This window comes from Salvelinus fontinalis, chromosome 25, assembly GCF_029448725.1.
Source record: "Salvelinus fontinalis isolate EN_2023a chromosome 25, ASM2944872v1, whole genome shotgun sequence".
Taxonomy (NCBI): Eukaryota; Metazoa; Chordata; class Actinopteri; order Salmoniformes; family Salmonidae; genus Salvelinus; species Salvelinus fontinalis.
In genome coordinates this window covers 9,119,765-9,136,034 of record NC_074689.1, presented here as the reverse complement: position 1 = coordinate 9,136,034, position 16,270 = coordinate 9,119,765, and the positions used below count along the sequence as shown (strand labels likewise).

General features: G+C 39.7%; 1 protein-coding gene across 1 annotated transcript in view; it reads right to left on the bottom strand.

Moving 5' to 3' along the window:
- LOC129822821 (cadherin-10-like) overlaps positions 1–16,270 on the bottom strand; it is a 55,068-nt gene that overhangs the window by 20,191 nt on the left and 18,607 nt on the right. The window contains exons 3-6 of the mRNA XM_055881254.1: positions 10,834–11,128; positions 2,883–3,002; positions 646–813; positions 4–191 (exon numbers count right to left, since the gene is read on the bottom strand). Coding sequence (XP_055737229.1) covers positions 4–191; positions 646–813; positions 2,883–3,002; positions 10,834–11,128 — 771 coding nt within the window. The remainder of the gene's footprint in view (positions 1–3; positions 192–645; positions 814–2,882; positions 3,003–10,833; positions 11,129–16,270) is intronic.

The window sequence follows — 16,270 nt, the reverse complement described above, 5'->3', positions numbered from 1 at the left end:
TACCTTTTTCACCCTGATAATGCCCTCCTGTGTATTTTGGTCAGTGATGATGGTGAATATGTCCTGTCCGTCTCGGTCGACGATGCTATACTGCATCTCAGCATTCCGCCCCACGTCCGCATCGTTAGCCTTGATCCGACCTATGGCAGCTCCTACTTCAGCTGACTCCAGAGTGCTCAGACGAAATGTATCTGGGGAGATAAAGAAAAACTATGATTTAAAAAAAGAACAGAATAAGCACTGCCATTTTTTGTGCAATTTTCCTTGTGTGGGAATGTTTGGCTACGATATCATTAGTTGTGGGACTCCTTCAGAAAGGATTATTTCGTACAGATGGTTCTCTTTGGGACTATGATGCCAGTCCTAACCATAGGCTACATACAGTGCATAGAACAACATCTGCTATTCAATGGACATTAAAGGTTCAGTACAGTGGTAGGAAAAAGCGTATTGGTTATGTCTTAAAAACCTTATGCGACATTGACTGTAGACAGAGATCACAAGATATTTTTGATAGGCCTAGAAAAACGTTTGTTGACTTGGTTCATACAGTGTTGTACAGTTATAAAGCACATACATGTACAGTACAGCATTGTGTAGCTAAATGAAAAACAGGTCAACAAGGAGAGCTGAATTGAGTCTTACGGTTGGCGAAGCGGGGTGGGCTGTCGTTCTCATCAGAGAGAGTAATGCTGACCGTGGTGGTTCCTGATAGTCCACCCATCTGGCCAGCCATGTCTTTAGCCTGGATCACAACCTGGTAGTTCTCTTTCGTCTCCCTGTCCATGTTGGGCAGGGCTGTCCTGATCGTACCTGAGTAAGAAAATAGACTACTATCAGTATATATAAGTACGACTGGTGTATGATTGGTCAGGTTTAACATGAGTTCAAAATAATTTACAAGGACAATATCTACTTAATTTAGAATGAACCATAATCTGTATTGCCAGTAATAAGTATGAGCGCAATATATTACTAATCTTGTTGAGTTATCAAATGAAGGCATCAAAAGCTAAACACCAATGTATACAGTTGAAGTCAGAAGTTTACATACAATTAGGTTGGAGTCATTAAAACATATTTTTCAACCACTCCACAAATTTCTTGTTAACAATCTATAGTTTTGGCAAGTCGGTTAGGACATCTACTTTGTGCATGACAAGTAATTTTTTCAACAATTGTCTACAGAGAATATTTCACTGTATCACAATTCCAGTGGGTCAGAAGTTTAGATACACTAAGTTGACTGTGCCTTTAAACAGCTTGGAAAATTCCAGAAAATTATGTCATGGCTTTTAGTAGCTTCTGAGAGGCTAATTCACAAAATTTGAGTCAATTGGATGTGTACCTGTGGATGTATTTCAAAGCCTACCTTCAAACTCAGTGCCTCTCTCTCATAGGAAAATCAAAAGAAATCAGCCAAGATCTCAGAAAAAAAAATTGTAGACCTCCACAAGTCTGGTTAATCCTTTGGGAGCAATTTCCAAACGCCTGAAGGTACCACGTTCATCTGTACACAAACAATAGTATTCAAGTGTAAACACCATGGGACCACGCAGCCGTCATACCGCTCAGGAAGGAGACGCATTCTGTCTCCTAGAGATGAATGTACTTTGGTGCGAAATGTGCAAATCAATCCCAGAACAACAGCAAAGGACCTTGTGAAGATGCTGGAGGAAACAGGTACAAAAGTATCTATATCCACAGTAAAACAAGTCCTATATCAACATAACCTGAAAGGCCACTCAGCAAGGAACAAGCCACTGCTCCAAAACCGCCATAAAAAAAGCCAGACTACGGTTTGCAACTGTACATGCGGACAAAGATCATACTTTCTGGAGAAATGTCTCTGGTCTGATGAAACAAAAATAGAACTGTTTGGCCATAATGACCATCATTATGTTTGGAGAAAAAGGAGGAGGCTTTAAAGCCGAAGAACACCATCTCAAACATGAAGCACGGGGGTGGCAGCATTATGTTGTGGAGGTGCTTTGCTGCAGGAAGCACTGGTGCACTTCACAAAATAGATGGCATCAAAGGGTAGGAAAATTATGTTGATATATTGAAGCAACATCTCAAGACATCAGTCAGGAAATTAAAGCTTGGTCATAAATGGGTCTTCCAAATGGACAATGACCCCAAGCATACTTCCAAAATTGTGTCAAAATAGCTTAAGGACAACAAAGTCAAGGTATTGGAGTGGCCATCACAAATCCCTGACCTCAATCCTATAGAAAATGTGTGGGCAGAACTGTGCGAACTGTGTGCGAGCAAGGAGGCCTACAAACCTGACTCAATTACACCAGCTCTGTCAGGAGGAATGGGACAAAATTCCCCCAATTTATTGTGGGAAGCTTGTGGAAGGCTACCTGAAACATCTGACCCAAGTTAAACAATTTAAAGGCAATGCTACCAAATACTAATTGAATGTATGTAAACTTCTGACCCACTGGGAATGTGATGAAAGAATTGAAAGTTGAAATAAATCATCCTATCAACAATTTTCTGACATTTCACATTCTTAAAATGAAGTGCTGATCCTAACTGACCTAAGACACTGAATTGTTACTAGGATTAAATGTCAGGAATTTTGAAAAACTGAGTTTAAAGGTATTTGGCTAAGGTGTATGTAAACCTCCGACTTCAACTGTATTTACACCCCACCAACAGTTCACGGCAGACATTACCCCACAAATAAAATATCATTGCTTGATTCAGACAAGAGAGGAAACCTTTGATTCACCTCAACTCACTTCTCATTCACACAAAAAACACTGCATACTGAGTGCTGCTGAGTCTTTCTTTGGAGAGAGATAATATGCACACAAGATACCTAATTTCACGTGTTTGCGTGCCCGTTTTGCTTGTTGGGAATATCTTACCATTGTCTGAATCCACTGAGAAATAGGGTTGACCCTGTAGAATACTGTACACAAGCTTGGCACTGTTCCCATATGTCTGATCGTCAGCATCTGTCGCGGTGACTTGTATAACTGACGTGCCTGTGGAGGAGAAGATAGAGATAATGCACATATCCAATATAATGCACATAGTCATACATCCAAGATAAAGCACATAGCCATACAATTTCATTACACATGGAGCAATTATTAGGAATGCTCTAACATGCATATAATAGTCATTATAACCACAATGAAATTTGATGAGCTAATTTGAAATGTGATCCAGCTCAAAGGGAGGCAGGAGTTGAGGCATTGATATTTATGTTGCACAGTTAACATTGCCCAGGGAATTATGCACAACATATTGCTCTTTTCAGTATAGATATAGCAAACAAAAATAATAATAATCCCAAAATAATCGAATAAAATAAAAGTGCAAGTTGCAATCAAATACGGTTCTTGAGAGCGATGCCATAGGGCCCTTGAACTCAAAGCCAGTTCCACTGCATTCTTTTTATTGTTCCCCTATAATCAGAGACTTATTTGGACCTGGGACACCATGTAAATGCAATTTTCAGGTAGAACAGTTAACCAGCAGGCTCTGGACCTCGTAGGGTATGAGTTGATTGCCCCTGCCATAAGGGGACCATTTTAGGGTCTCTGAAGAACCATAAATGGGATGGTTCTTTGAAGAACCAAACAACAATCCAAAACCAGAGATGTTTTGGCCCTCCAGGATGAGAATTTAATACCTCTGCTGTAGGGTTTTAAGCCTTATTTGCATACTTCCCAAGGTGCCTTCTGTGGTTATTTTTGTTACCTGTACCACCCATGACTATTTTCTAGTGACAGGGAGATGGTTATTAAATTCATGCATTTTCGATCATGTGGCCTTCACCAAGTGAGAGTCTAAGTGAATAGATTGTCCTCAAAATGTATCATGAACAGTCAAAAGCATGTTTTTCATGAAATTGGATGATATTTGAAGGAAACAAGATCAACGTATGGCAAATGAATGTTGCGTCTACATTGATCCGGTTTGATCATAAAGTTACTGTTACCATCCCCCATGTCAACGACTTGCAATTATTATTAAGGGGACAAGTTAACATTACCTTAACTCTCATTTTAATACACCAATGGTAACATGATATTCTGTTACATAATTTAAATAAATTCAGCCTTGTATCCAACATTGGAAAAGGCGTGTTTGCAAAGGAGCGTGGTTTAAATAGCTAGATAACTACTCTACTTGTGCCAAAATGTTACTGTAGGGTTAACCATATTCATCTCTGGCGAAGATACTAACATGATTCCCCTTTCATCTGTGTCTTCAGCCAGCATGAAACAAAAGGGGGGAGGGTCGTTCAAAACTCAGGTGGGGGGGGAGTATTTCTGTCTAATGGGGAACCTAACCCAACTCTCAAGTGGCTTTGCTCCTACACAGTCATGTGAATCCATAGATTAAGGCCTATTTAATTTACTTCAATTGACTGGTTTTCTGATATGAACTGTAACTTAGTAAAATCTTTGAAATAGCTGCATATTGCTTTTACATTTTTGTTCAGTGTTGTTAGCTAGGGTTTGAAGTAGGTGTATCTACCTGTCAGTTATAAAATCACACCCACACACACACACACACACACACACACACACACACACACACACACACACACACACACACACACACACACACACACACACACACACACACACACACACACACACACACACACACACAATGAGAAATGGAGATTGCGTGCTACTGATTGAACACAGACAAATACAAAACGTTCTTGTGCATGTGCAGCATCTCCACTCCACGACCCCTCCACGACCCCACACATGACTCAAGTTCACGGACAAAATAAACAAAATTTCAGACAAAATAAAAATGTATTGAAAGCATTGTTTACTAATGGGGAATGCAGTCAGAGGCTATACAAGTGGTTCAGATTACAGTCACCCCAGTTCTCTCTTTGCTGAAGCCGAATGTGCACGTTTTAGTGCCCAACAGGTCGTAGATCGGATTTTTTTCAGATGTCCAGGAGGAACAAGAGAACAATGATTTAGAAGAGGAGGTGGTATCTGAAGAAGATGGGAAAGAATACAACCCAGAGCACGATGCATCATCTTCAGATGATGAAGAAATCCCCCAAGCTGAATGAGAGACATTTTTGTCAAAGAACAGCAAAATGCCCAGAATGCCCAGGACATCGCCTCAACATTATACATATTCATCACACCAGCCATCGAAAAAAATCATCCCGGAGATTACAAATTTGGAGGGTTTCTGTAAATATGGAGACAACAGGAAAAGGATGGATGAGATTGACCTGCGTGCCTACATAGGGCTGCTAATCTTAGTGGATGTGTTTAGGTCCTGAAGCGAGGCTACATGCAGTCTCTGGGAATCAGAGAGTGGAAGGGTGATTTTCCGTGCCACGATGCCACTGAAAGTCTTTCACACTTTGTCAAGAAAGCTACGACTTGATAACCATGAGTCAAGACGTGTGAGAGAAACTGGCGGCCACAAGAGTGGTCTGGGAGAAGTGGGTGGAGCGTCTGCCATACCTCTACAACCCTGGGCCTGAAGTAACAGTGGATGAGCAACTGGTTCCATTCAGAGGTACATTTTTATTTTCAAATCAAAATCAAATCAAATGTTATTTGTCACATACACTTGGTTAGCAGACCTTAATGCGAGTGTAGCGAAATGCTTGTGCTTCTAGTTCCGACAATGCAGTAATAACCAACGAGTAATCTAATCTATTTTCATATCTATTATGGAAGTGATTTTGACTGTGAATTGTATTATGTATTGCTGTAATATCATTGATTTATGTGATTGTTTTCTGGTACACTAATAGTAATTACTGATAGTAATCTCTTTTGTCAAAAGGCCGCTGTCCTTTCCGGCAGTATATGTCCAGCAAGCCAGCAAAGTATGACATCAAGATATGGGTGGCCTGTGACGTACAATCCAGCTACGCTTGGAAGATGCAAGTCTACACATGGAAGAACCAGGGGATACGGGTTGTGCTTAATGTGACAGATGGACTGAGGGAGCACAATGTCACGTGTGACAATTTCTTCACCTCTTATGAACTCAGCCAGCAGCTCCTGAACAGGAAGATCAACATGGTTGGTACAGTAAGAAAGAACAAGCCTGAGCTCCCCCCTGCACAACTCGCAACAAGGGGGAGAGAGGCCTTCTCCCTCACTACAACTCTAGTTTATTACCTCCCAAAGAAGAACAATAATGTGGTCCTCCTGAGCACACTGCACAAAACGGCTGAGATCAATGATCATGAGGACAGGAAGCCAGCCATCATCCTGGACTACAACCACATCTAAAGAGGCGTGAACAACCTGGACAAGATGATTGGAACTTACTGCAGGAGGATGCAGGAGGATGACTGCCCGCTGGCCCCTGGTCATCTTCCATAATATCATTGATGTGTCCTCATACAATGCCTTTGTGATATGGAATAAGATCAACCCTACCTGGATGCCTGATAAGCGGAACAAGAGGAGGGTGTTCCTGGACCAGCTGAGAAAGGCACCTGTAACCCCACACATTCAAAGGATGGAGCGCCTCCCCCATACAGCAGCCTTTGCAGGGCTTGTGAAAGCTATTCAGGGGGCTGAATCTTGTCCTGATCCACCTGAGGCTGCAGCTGGGGCAGGCAAGAGGAGGAGATGACAATTCTGCCCCCCAAAGAAACTGTAAAACAAATACTATGTGCTGTACATGTGCGAAATACATCTGCAAAGTTCATGCATACACACTTGCATACTGTCCTGTATGTGCTAATTAGAGTCGATTGATTTATGTTCTTCACCTTTTTGATTTGCATCTATTATCTTATTTTCTTCTTATTTAGTGTTGTTGTTTATACATCTTGTGGGTGGGGGCAATGGTTTAAAAAATGGGAGAAGACTAGAATTTTGTAGTTGAATTCCTTATTGTACAGTATATAAGAATATCACTAATTTGCCAAAAAAGTTCACGACTGTTATTGTTTTTCTTCAATAAAATGCATTCAAAACTACTTTCTGCACATTTATGCTACTGTCTTAGGCTATACAAGTGCTATCTCTTGCACAAAAAAAATGTTTTCACCTATGCAGTACCTTTAGAAATAATAATAATAATAAACCTCTGGAGAGACCGGGTCAGTAACTAATACTCTTAGTAAAAGTATTTATCTTCAACTTGCCATCTGTGGATTCTATTCGATTAGATAGATAAAAATTGTATGTTAAACATCACAGCATAGTTGAAAGATATGTGTTGCATAGAAATCCGAAGAGGGTGGCCAGCAGAGATAGTTGGGATGGGCTGAGGGAAGCTGAGGATTGGGATGTGGAATTGGAGACAAGTGAGAGTGGAGTTGCTGGGCGCGGGATAGAATGACGGTCAAAGACAAAAGTAAAAAAAATGAAGTCAAAATAAAACAACAAAAAGTATGTTTGAATGACACTGAGGGGCAGTGTTGTTACAGCTAATGCCGGTTTTCCTGAGGCTGATGCCACACAGCTGTTTGTACACATGCATATACACACACACTCTCATTCAAATGCACACACGTGCACATACATGGACACAAACCCGCATGTAAATAGTACCATACATGCACTCAAACATATTCAGTTGGCCTTGCTGTTAGGATTTTTGTTGTCCTTGATGTCTTTGTTTTGTTACATTGCTGTTTTCTGTTTTCCTTTGTCTTTCTCTTTTTTCTCTTTTGTTAATTTTGTTGGTTGTTGGTGCATGGGGGGGATAGTGGTGAAACTTACGCACTCCAAAAACTATGCCTAGAGTTTCTCGTTCTAGTTTCTCGTTCACTGCATAATTAATTTTAGCTTTGGTCAATGTCCTCGATGCGAAAATGATAGGCTTCTCTTCACTGGAAGGCATGGGACACAACTCCTCCCACACCATAGGGACTAGCATCCCAAGCTATTTGGATGGGCAATGACGGGTCAAAGTTTTGTCCGTGCAGATTTCCGGAGTGTCTTCTTGGTTTTCATGAACGCTTCCTCACATTGTTTTGTCCATTTCCATGTTTTTCCCTGACAAAGCAACTGATGCAGCAGCTTCAGCTTCATTGCTAAGCTTGGGAGAAAGTGTCCATAGTTATTCAATAACCCCAGGAAGAATGTAGTTGGCTCATGTTCTGAGGAGCTGGGGGCGTCCAAGATAGCCTTGACCTTGAAAAAGCCTTGTGAAAGCCTGTAGCGTCGATGACGTGTCAAAGGTATTTAACCAAGGATTGGAAGAATGCACATTTCTCCTTACAAACTCGCAGTCCATAGTCCTTCAATCTCTGTAATGATGCATCCAAGTTCTGGAGATAATCCTTTGTCGTTCCTTTCCAGTAACAAGGATGCCAACCAGGTAGCATTGGTTCTTCTGGCAATCCACTCAGGAACTGGTCCACCTCCTTTTGGAACAGCGCCAGTGCTCTTGTGTTTCCGAACGGTAGACGACAATACCTGAAGAGCACATTTTGCGTCAGAACAGTCAGCAGCTCTTTTGACATTTCTTCCACGTGCATCTGCAAGTAGGCTTGGTAGTGGTTTATTTTGCTTTTGACTGCCGGCTAAATTGAAATGTGGTAGCAGATACTGTTCAGCGGACAACACCGGGTTAACTGTGACTTTAAAAAGTCTCCACATATCCCATTTCCACCATCCTTGTTAAGGACTGGTACGATGGGTGTCGCCGGTTCACTCACACTGACCGGCTTTGTTTTTGACTAGAGAAGGGAATGTCAACTAGATTCAGCTGTGGGAAGATAAACATTTCTTGAGCGGATGGTCAGGGGACTTGAACATTATAAGACATTTGTCGACGTCAAATTGACCGAAAGAAGCCCAAACAGATAAAATATTTGACTAAAACATAATGATTTCAAGACTTGCCTAATTTGTATACAATCATGTCTATCTTATGTGTGGGAATGCTGGGTAACAGAATAGCATCATTAAAATCACACAGAGGTGATTTCCTGGTGTTTTTACAGTTTTTTATGTCCAACAATATTTTAAGAAAAATCTGCGGTATATATATTATTTTTGCTCAGAAAATGTGGGGTGGCAAATAAAACCCTGCCTGCTGGGCGCCAGTTGGGGAACCCTGGACTAGAGCGTCCAAGTCAGCCTCAACTTTTGGTCTGATAGCATAAGGTACCGGTCGTGTTTTCAGAAACTTTGGCTTGTTGTTTCACTCTAATATATTTCATGAAACCCAGCTCTCCATTAAATATTTCTCCATGTTTCTTTAAGATAGGCCTGCGTCCCCATGTGTCATTGTATGCACTGATGGCCAGTCCATGATGATTTTCTCCAACCACGAACATCCCAGTAGTGATGGACACTTTCCTTTCACGAAATAGACTGGCATTTTTTCTGTTTGTCCCTTTATCTAACTGTGACATCAGTGATGCCTCTCATGGTGATAGATTCACCCGTGTAAGACTTTAATATGATGTGTGCTGGCTGAAGTGGGAGGTGTTCCAGTGTGTTTTTGTCAAACTGTCTGACACAAGAGATACAGCTGCCCGTGTCAATCTCTATATACACCGCCTACCCCTCTAGCAAGGGAGAGACATAGTAGCCGTGCAGCCCCCCAGCAACAGTCAGTATATTAAGTGTGACTTCCTCGTCTGATTGGTCACCTGCTCAACAGCCTAAACAGGTCTGTTTTTCTTGTGTTGGAATGTCTCTTTCTTGTTTTCAGTCTTACACGTTTTCCCTGAGCCCTTTTTTCGTATCTGCAGGCTCGTTCGACAAGGTCCTTTTTTACCACAGGCTCATCAATCTATGTCCTTACGCCAGCCTGATATCCTACTTTGACACAGTGGAAGCATGTGCCTTGATTTCCCTCTCCTGATTTTCAGTTGCAACTTGGTGCACATTTCCTGATGAATCCAACTGCTGAGCCTCTTTTGCAGCTATTTCCATGGACACACTGACTGTAATAGCTTTTGCAAGGGTCCGATTACTTTCAGTCAATAGTCTCTTGTGTAGCTTCATGCCTTAGCTCACATACTAGTCGGTCTCTAATGCTGTCATATAGAACATCAAACTCACAGTGCACTGATAGTTTATTTAATGCAGCAGCAAACAAGTGTCTCTGATTCTCCCTATTCCTGACTTGTTCTGTGGAACCCTTCAGCAATAACTAGTGATTTGGTGAAAATGGTCCTTCCAGTATTTCCACAATATCCCCACACGTTGTATTACCTTGCCTGTAGCAGACTGCTGAGTAAATTACATTTCTTTGGCACCATAATATTAAATAATTTAGGCACAATTTTGTCCTCATCAATGTAATATGCAAGAACAAAATATTCAAACTGTTCTGTACGTGAGCTCCACGGTTCAATACTTTCATCAAATGTGTCCAGCAATTCCAGCCACAATTTCATCAATGTTTTCAAACATTCCAGCAATTCCAGCCACAATTCCAGTCACAGTCACAACCTCAACATCCTCTCTCTGGAATCAGTTAATGATTCCATCATTATGTGAACACGATGGAGGACGATTATTTGCCATATTGGCAAATAGGATTTTATTTAACTTGCAATTACACATTCTATTAATTTGTGGGCTCATAATTGGAAACGTATTCCAGTTTGCCCGTTTGCCTTTTTAAAGCTTTGTTTGTATTTGTGCCTACTGGTTAATCTATATTATCTTAATTAAGTTCAGTGCAATGAGGCAAAACCTTCACTAAAGATTCAACCTTCCACTATTACATATGCAAATTATGGTGTCAATTACATGATTTGATTTCCAGTTCATTATCTCTGCCTTTGTTAACTAAGTTTCAAAAATAAGTGTCATTCACATTTCTTAATGGAAATACAGCATCACAAAAGGACCAACTCAGACAAAGCAGTTGTTTTTAACTCACCTACATCTGACATCTCTGGGACACTGGCGAAATAGATGTCTTTTGAGAACTTTGGCTCATTGTCGTTGATGTCGTGGATCTTGATGTTAAATTCAGTATCAGCCTCCAGTGTCTTGTTGGTCCTCTTGTCCACCACCTTAGCGTGGAGTGTGTATATGGCCCTCTCCTCCCTGTCCAACCGCTTAGTGGCGTGAATGTCACCTGAGTTCTCGTCAATTAGAAACAAGCTCCCCACCCCGTCGCCAGTTAGAATGTACTTCACGTTACCTTCCCCTCGGTCCATATTGGAATGCAGCTGTGGATAGAAAGAAGGAGAAACCACGTGAGAGATTTCTTTTGAGATGGAGAGAGCATTCAGAGTCAGTCAGGAAATTTGAAATGTACAAAAATAGCAAGTACAGTTGGCAGGTTTATGTAAATAACAGATTCAACACGAAATTCAACATTACATCTTTACATCTGCGTTGGATTAGTCTCTCTGGACAGATATTCATATACAGCCAAGCTAGCTATAACATAATAATATATGCCATTTAGCAACTATCTTGAGATGTTGATTATTGCTCACTATATTGGCCTTGGATACATTAAATTCACAGACATTTGATTTCAGAGTTTATATACTCTTGGCTGACGATTACCATCCCTCACAATTTATTTACTTAATTTGAGAAATGGAAAAACAAGAATGCTAGCACAAGCATGCTAGCTTAGAGACTGATCTAAAGGCAATGGTTCTTGTTTGGATCTTATATGGTTCTTGTATGGACCGTATATTACACCTGTTTTAATTAAAAAACAAGGGATATCCTTGTCTCATCACGCACTAGTGACTCTCGTGGCGGGCCGGGTGCAGTGCACGCTGACCAGGTCGCTAGGTGTACGGTGTTTCCTCTGACACATTGGTGTGGCTTTCTTCTAGGTTGGATGTGCGTTGTGTCAAGAAGCAGTGCGGCTTGGTTGGGTTGTACTTCGGAGGACGGGTGGCTCTCGACGTTCACCTCTCCCGAGTCCGTACGGGAGTTGCAGCGATGAGACAAGACAGTAACTACTACCAATTGGATACCACGAAATTGGGGAGAAAAAGGGGGTAAAATAATAAAAAATAATTTAAAAAACATGAAGACCGGCTAGTGGAGAGACTGCTCTGTTTGGCACAGAACATCCATCTTGAATCTTGCATTCCAACAGATACTTAGCAAAGTGAGTGTGTACTTAAAGCTTGACCCTCAAATTCATTGTAATGCTTCTTATCCTAAATGTAACTTGCACCTGAAGTGGCCACGCAGGGCGTGCCCTGTCTGATCTAAATAATCATATTCTGTGGGTAATTTTAAACAAGTTTATTTTTAATTTTAATTTTAATTTATTTGTGTGTTTTGTTTTATGTTGTTCGGTATTACTTCACTGACGGAGCTAGAAACAGAAGCATTTCGCTGCACGTGTGATAACATCTGCAAGATTTGATTTGAGTTCAGATCATGGAATTCTGAACACATCATGCTTCTACGCCTACATTTAAACGTGTCTATGGCGCTATATTTACATGCCAGTAACCATTCCTCAAAAGGAGGCATACTTAAAATATGATAATAGCAAAACAACAACTTAATGGCAGTAGCTAAATAACTGCTGTAACTCGATAACCTCTGTAGCTAGCCAGGAAGCTAGCTAGCAAAGTTAAAGGGATTGCAAACAGGTTAGCATAACCATCTATGTATCTAGCCAATCAAACAAATGTTTTTCTAAATATTAACTAATTGGATAGCATTTATAAGGCCAGCAAAAACATACACTAGGAAGTTATTTCCTCCAATGTTATAATGAAAAGGTGCCTCTCACTCCCAAAAGACATGTGGGCGGAATGCTGATGACGTCGCTCACTGTATGCACTGTCAATAGCCTGATTGAGTCCAGACTGAGGAGAAACCTACATACGATGTGTCACTGACCAAATCTGAACATAATCAGACCGCAATGCGACTTCTGTGTGTCAAGACATGTCTTTTCAATGCAAACATTTTATTCTGATAGCAGAATTTGCATGTACTGTAAGTGTCAGGTGTAGACATTCCCCAAGTTGCCTACAAGACCCAGCAACATGAAAATGCAATAATTTAAAAGAAATAAATAGGGGAAATCATTGCATCACAAGAACACAACACAACATATATATTCTTGTACTTTTGTTTCTGCTAAGCTTGGTCCAATGTACCATCTAAGTGCCTCTTTCTAGACTATTCATCGTCTTGAAATAAATTAGCATTACTTCAAGTAAGTATGATGAGTGACTGGCTTGAAGCTCATTACTATACTGCTGATACTACAGTGTCATAGTCTTATATTTAGCACTATACCTCATGGGCCATCACATCCTAAGTGACAAGCAGTGAGGGACACAGCATCATAATATTCATGAATATTAATATCAACACACTGAGGGAGAAACTCATTATTTTCTGCAATCTCAAAACCAGGATCAACAACAATGCAACTTTGGGAAGAAAGTGAGAAATATGCAAATGGTACCCTATTCCATATTTAGTGAAAAGTAGTGGAATAGGGTTCCATTTTGGGACGCTGATTATGAATTCAGCTACGGTTTGAATAGTTTTACTCATGATGTTCATTGCTGAACATTGAAGAATATGATGAGCCAATATAATCATTTCAACATAAAATTTACAGTGGCTACTCTTCAATTGTGTTCAGATTCTCCTAAAAGTACTTTGTTTTGACCCAGTGTTCTTTATTTTCCCACTGCACATTCCGCTGATGACTCTTGCAGTATGTTTGTGTCCCAAATGGCACCCTGTTCCCTATCTTTTGACTACTTTTGACCAGGAATATTTGGGACATATGCTATGCTTCTCAGACTCAATGGTTAACACCAATAAGAGAGAGAATTGACAGAAAGAAAACAAAGAGGAGACCATCAAATGGAAGGGAAGAGGGAACTCCATACAATGGAGCCATGCTGTCAGGTCTGCCAGCTAATTGGAGTTTGACAGTCGTCAGACAACACAGGACTAGGGGTTTTACTATATACCTGCTAGCACTTATTGAATTAGACAAGTCAGAAAATACAGAACACGCTCAGACGGTAAACACTAAAAGGTAATTATTGGAGGTCCGTTTATGGGCAATCTCACAAGCCACAGTGCAATCCGCTGTTTACAGTACACTGTCTGTCTGCCAGTCTGGATAACTGGCAGGCTGGCACACTAGTATGGAGTGGGCAATATACCCCTGTGCTGCATGTATTCATGCCGTATTATTGAGTCCAGTGATTTATGCAGATTTATACAGTCGATTCATGCAAAATTCTAATCTATTCATGCAGTATTATGAAATGGATTAAGTATTATACAGTCGATTCTTGCAGCAGTATGGAATCGAATCATGCAATTCATGCAGTATTATTGATTAATGTAGTAGTATTGAGTCGATCCATGGATCCACGAGTAAAATAAGTGACAAAAGTGTATGAATTGCTATGATATTTCCTATCTATGACCTAATGCCCCACATAGGCTATGCAGACACTGTCGTTTTTTGGAACTTGTCCTCCAGAAATGCAATATTGTTTAATGAGTTTGGCAACAAAATAGAATACATATAATTCAATAGGGATGCAATGGAGGCGATTCGAGGTAAGCATAGATAACTAACATACAGTATTGTATTTGCCCAAGTAAGGCTTGGTCGATTACAACCAAATTATGATAAGTGTACTATATTACATATTTGACCACCAAAATGTTTTACTTTTACATTACCGTGTAGTTCACCAATAAAATGGTCTGGCGATGATGTGGACATACTCGGCATTCATATCCAGAAAGAAAGAAATTCTCACGACAATACATTTTAATAAAAATTTTGCAAAAATATATATAATCGTGCTACCGTGAAAAGGAAAATACCTGTCTATTTGTGGAAAAATCACCTTGATTAACTCTTCAGTCATATCCGAGTTGACCTATTTGATTATGGCCTTGCCCGCCTTAACCTAGCGACCTGTTTAAAAAAAATTATATGTGTGAAAAAAATGTTGTTTTTTTTTGAATAGCAGGCCAGACAAAATTAAACAGTCCAATTTATATAATGAATATGAATTCAGAAGGCAGAAATTATTAAATATTAAAGCATTAGACCTCTCACTAAAGGCTTCAGTCATACAAAAGTTCTACTTAAATCCAAACTGGTTCTCTAGCAGATTAGTAAGAATGTCTCACCCCATGTTCCCTAGCCTTGTTCCCTTTATTCAGATTACAACCTCTCACTTTCGGTTATTTGAAAATGATATAATCTCCAAAATATCTCTATTTTTAAAACAAGCCATATAAAAAGTTGGTTGCAATTTCAGTTTAACCCACCAGAAAAAAACTGAACAAATAATACAACAAATATTATGGTGAAACACAATTATAAACTGGGTGGTTCGAGCTCTGAATGCTGATTGGCTGAAAGCTGTGGTATATCAGACCGTATACCATGGGAATGACAAAACATTTATTTTTAATGCTCTAATTACATTGGTATCCAGTTTATAATAGCAATAAGGCACCACGGGTTTTTGTGGTATATGGCCGATATACTATGGCAAAAAGGCCTTATCCAGGCACTCAGCGTTGCTGAAATATACTAATTGATCAAAAAAAACATTTTTTGAAAAGATGTTTAAAAAAGGTATAATCTTTGTAAATTATATCACACATGCAGCTAACAAAAATATCTGGAAATGTCTTCTCTATTCAAAATTACAACCAACTAAATGCAGCATTATTGCAAAATGGAAGAGGCAAGTTGAAGGGGGAAAAGTAAGGAACTTGTCTTTTGCCTCTGCATTAGAGACCAATATTGGATCAAGAAATTTGTGATAGATAAAAAAGTATACCAGTTTCATTTAAGGAGCAAAAAAATGACAGCTGTGCCATATAGATTGCAAAATAGTTGGGAATAAATTTTTGATGTACCGATTACATGGCACATGGTTAATGAACTGATACGCAAAACAACATGGATTCAAAACATTGAATTTTTTATTTAAATGATTAGATTAAAACAATTCTGTGAAGAGACAATCATTAGATAATTTGAATTGCAGCATTTACCTGGAGCTAGCTCCGCAAATAGCACTGCTGGGTGATTTGAAAAGTCATAGTCAAATCGATCAATAATATATTAACTTTTTTAAATTATCTTTAAAAAAACATGTCAAATACTGTATGGACTTCAGATATAGATGGGATTAAAAAAACAAAAGATAAGTATTGTAAAATTCATTGTGTCTGTAAAATATACGTATATATAGTATGTATGAGCTGGAAGCAAAAGCCTAAGTGTTATTGCCCATTAGTTTGCTTCAATTAGGGAGGTAGGGATATGGGGAAAATAAGGAATCATGTAGTAACCAAAAAAGTGTTAAACAAAT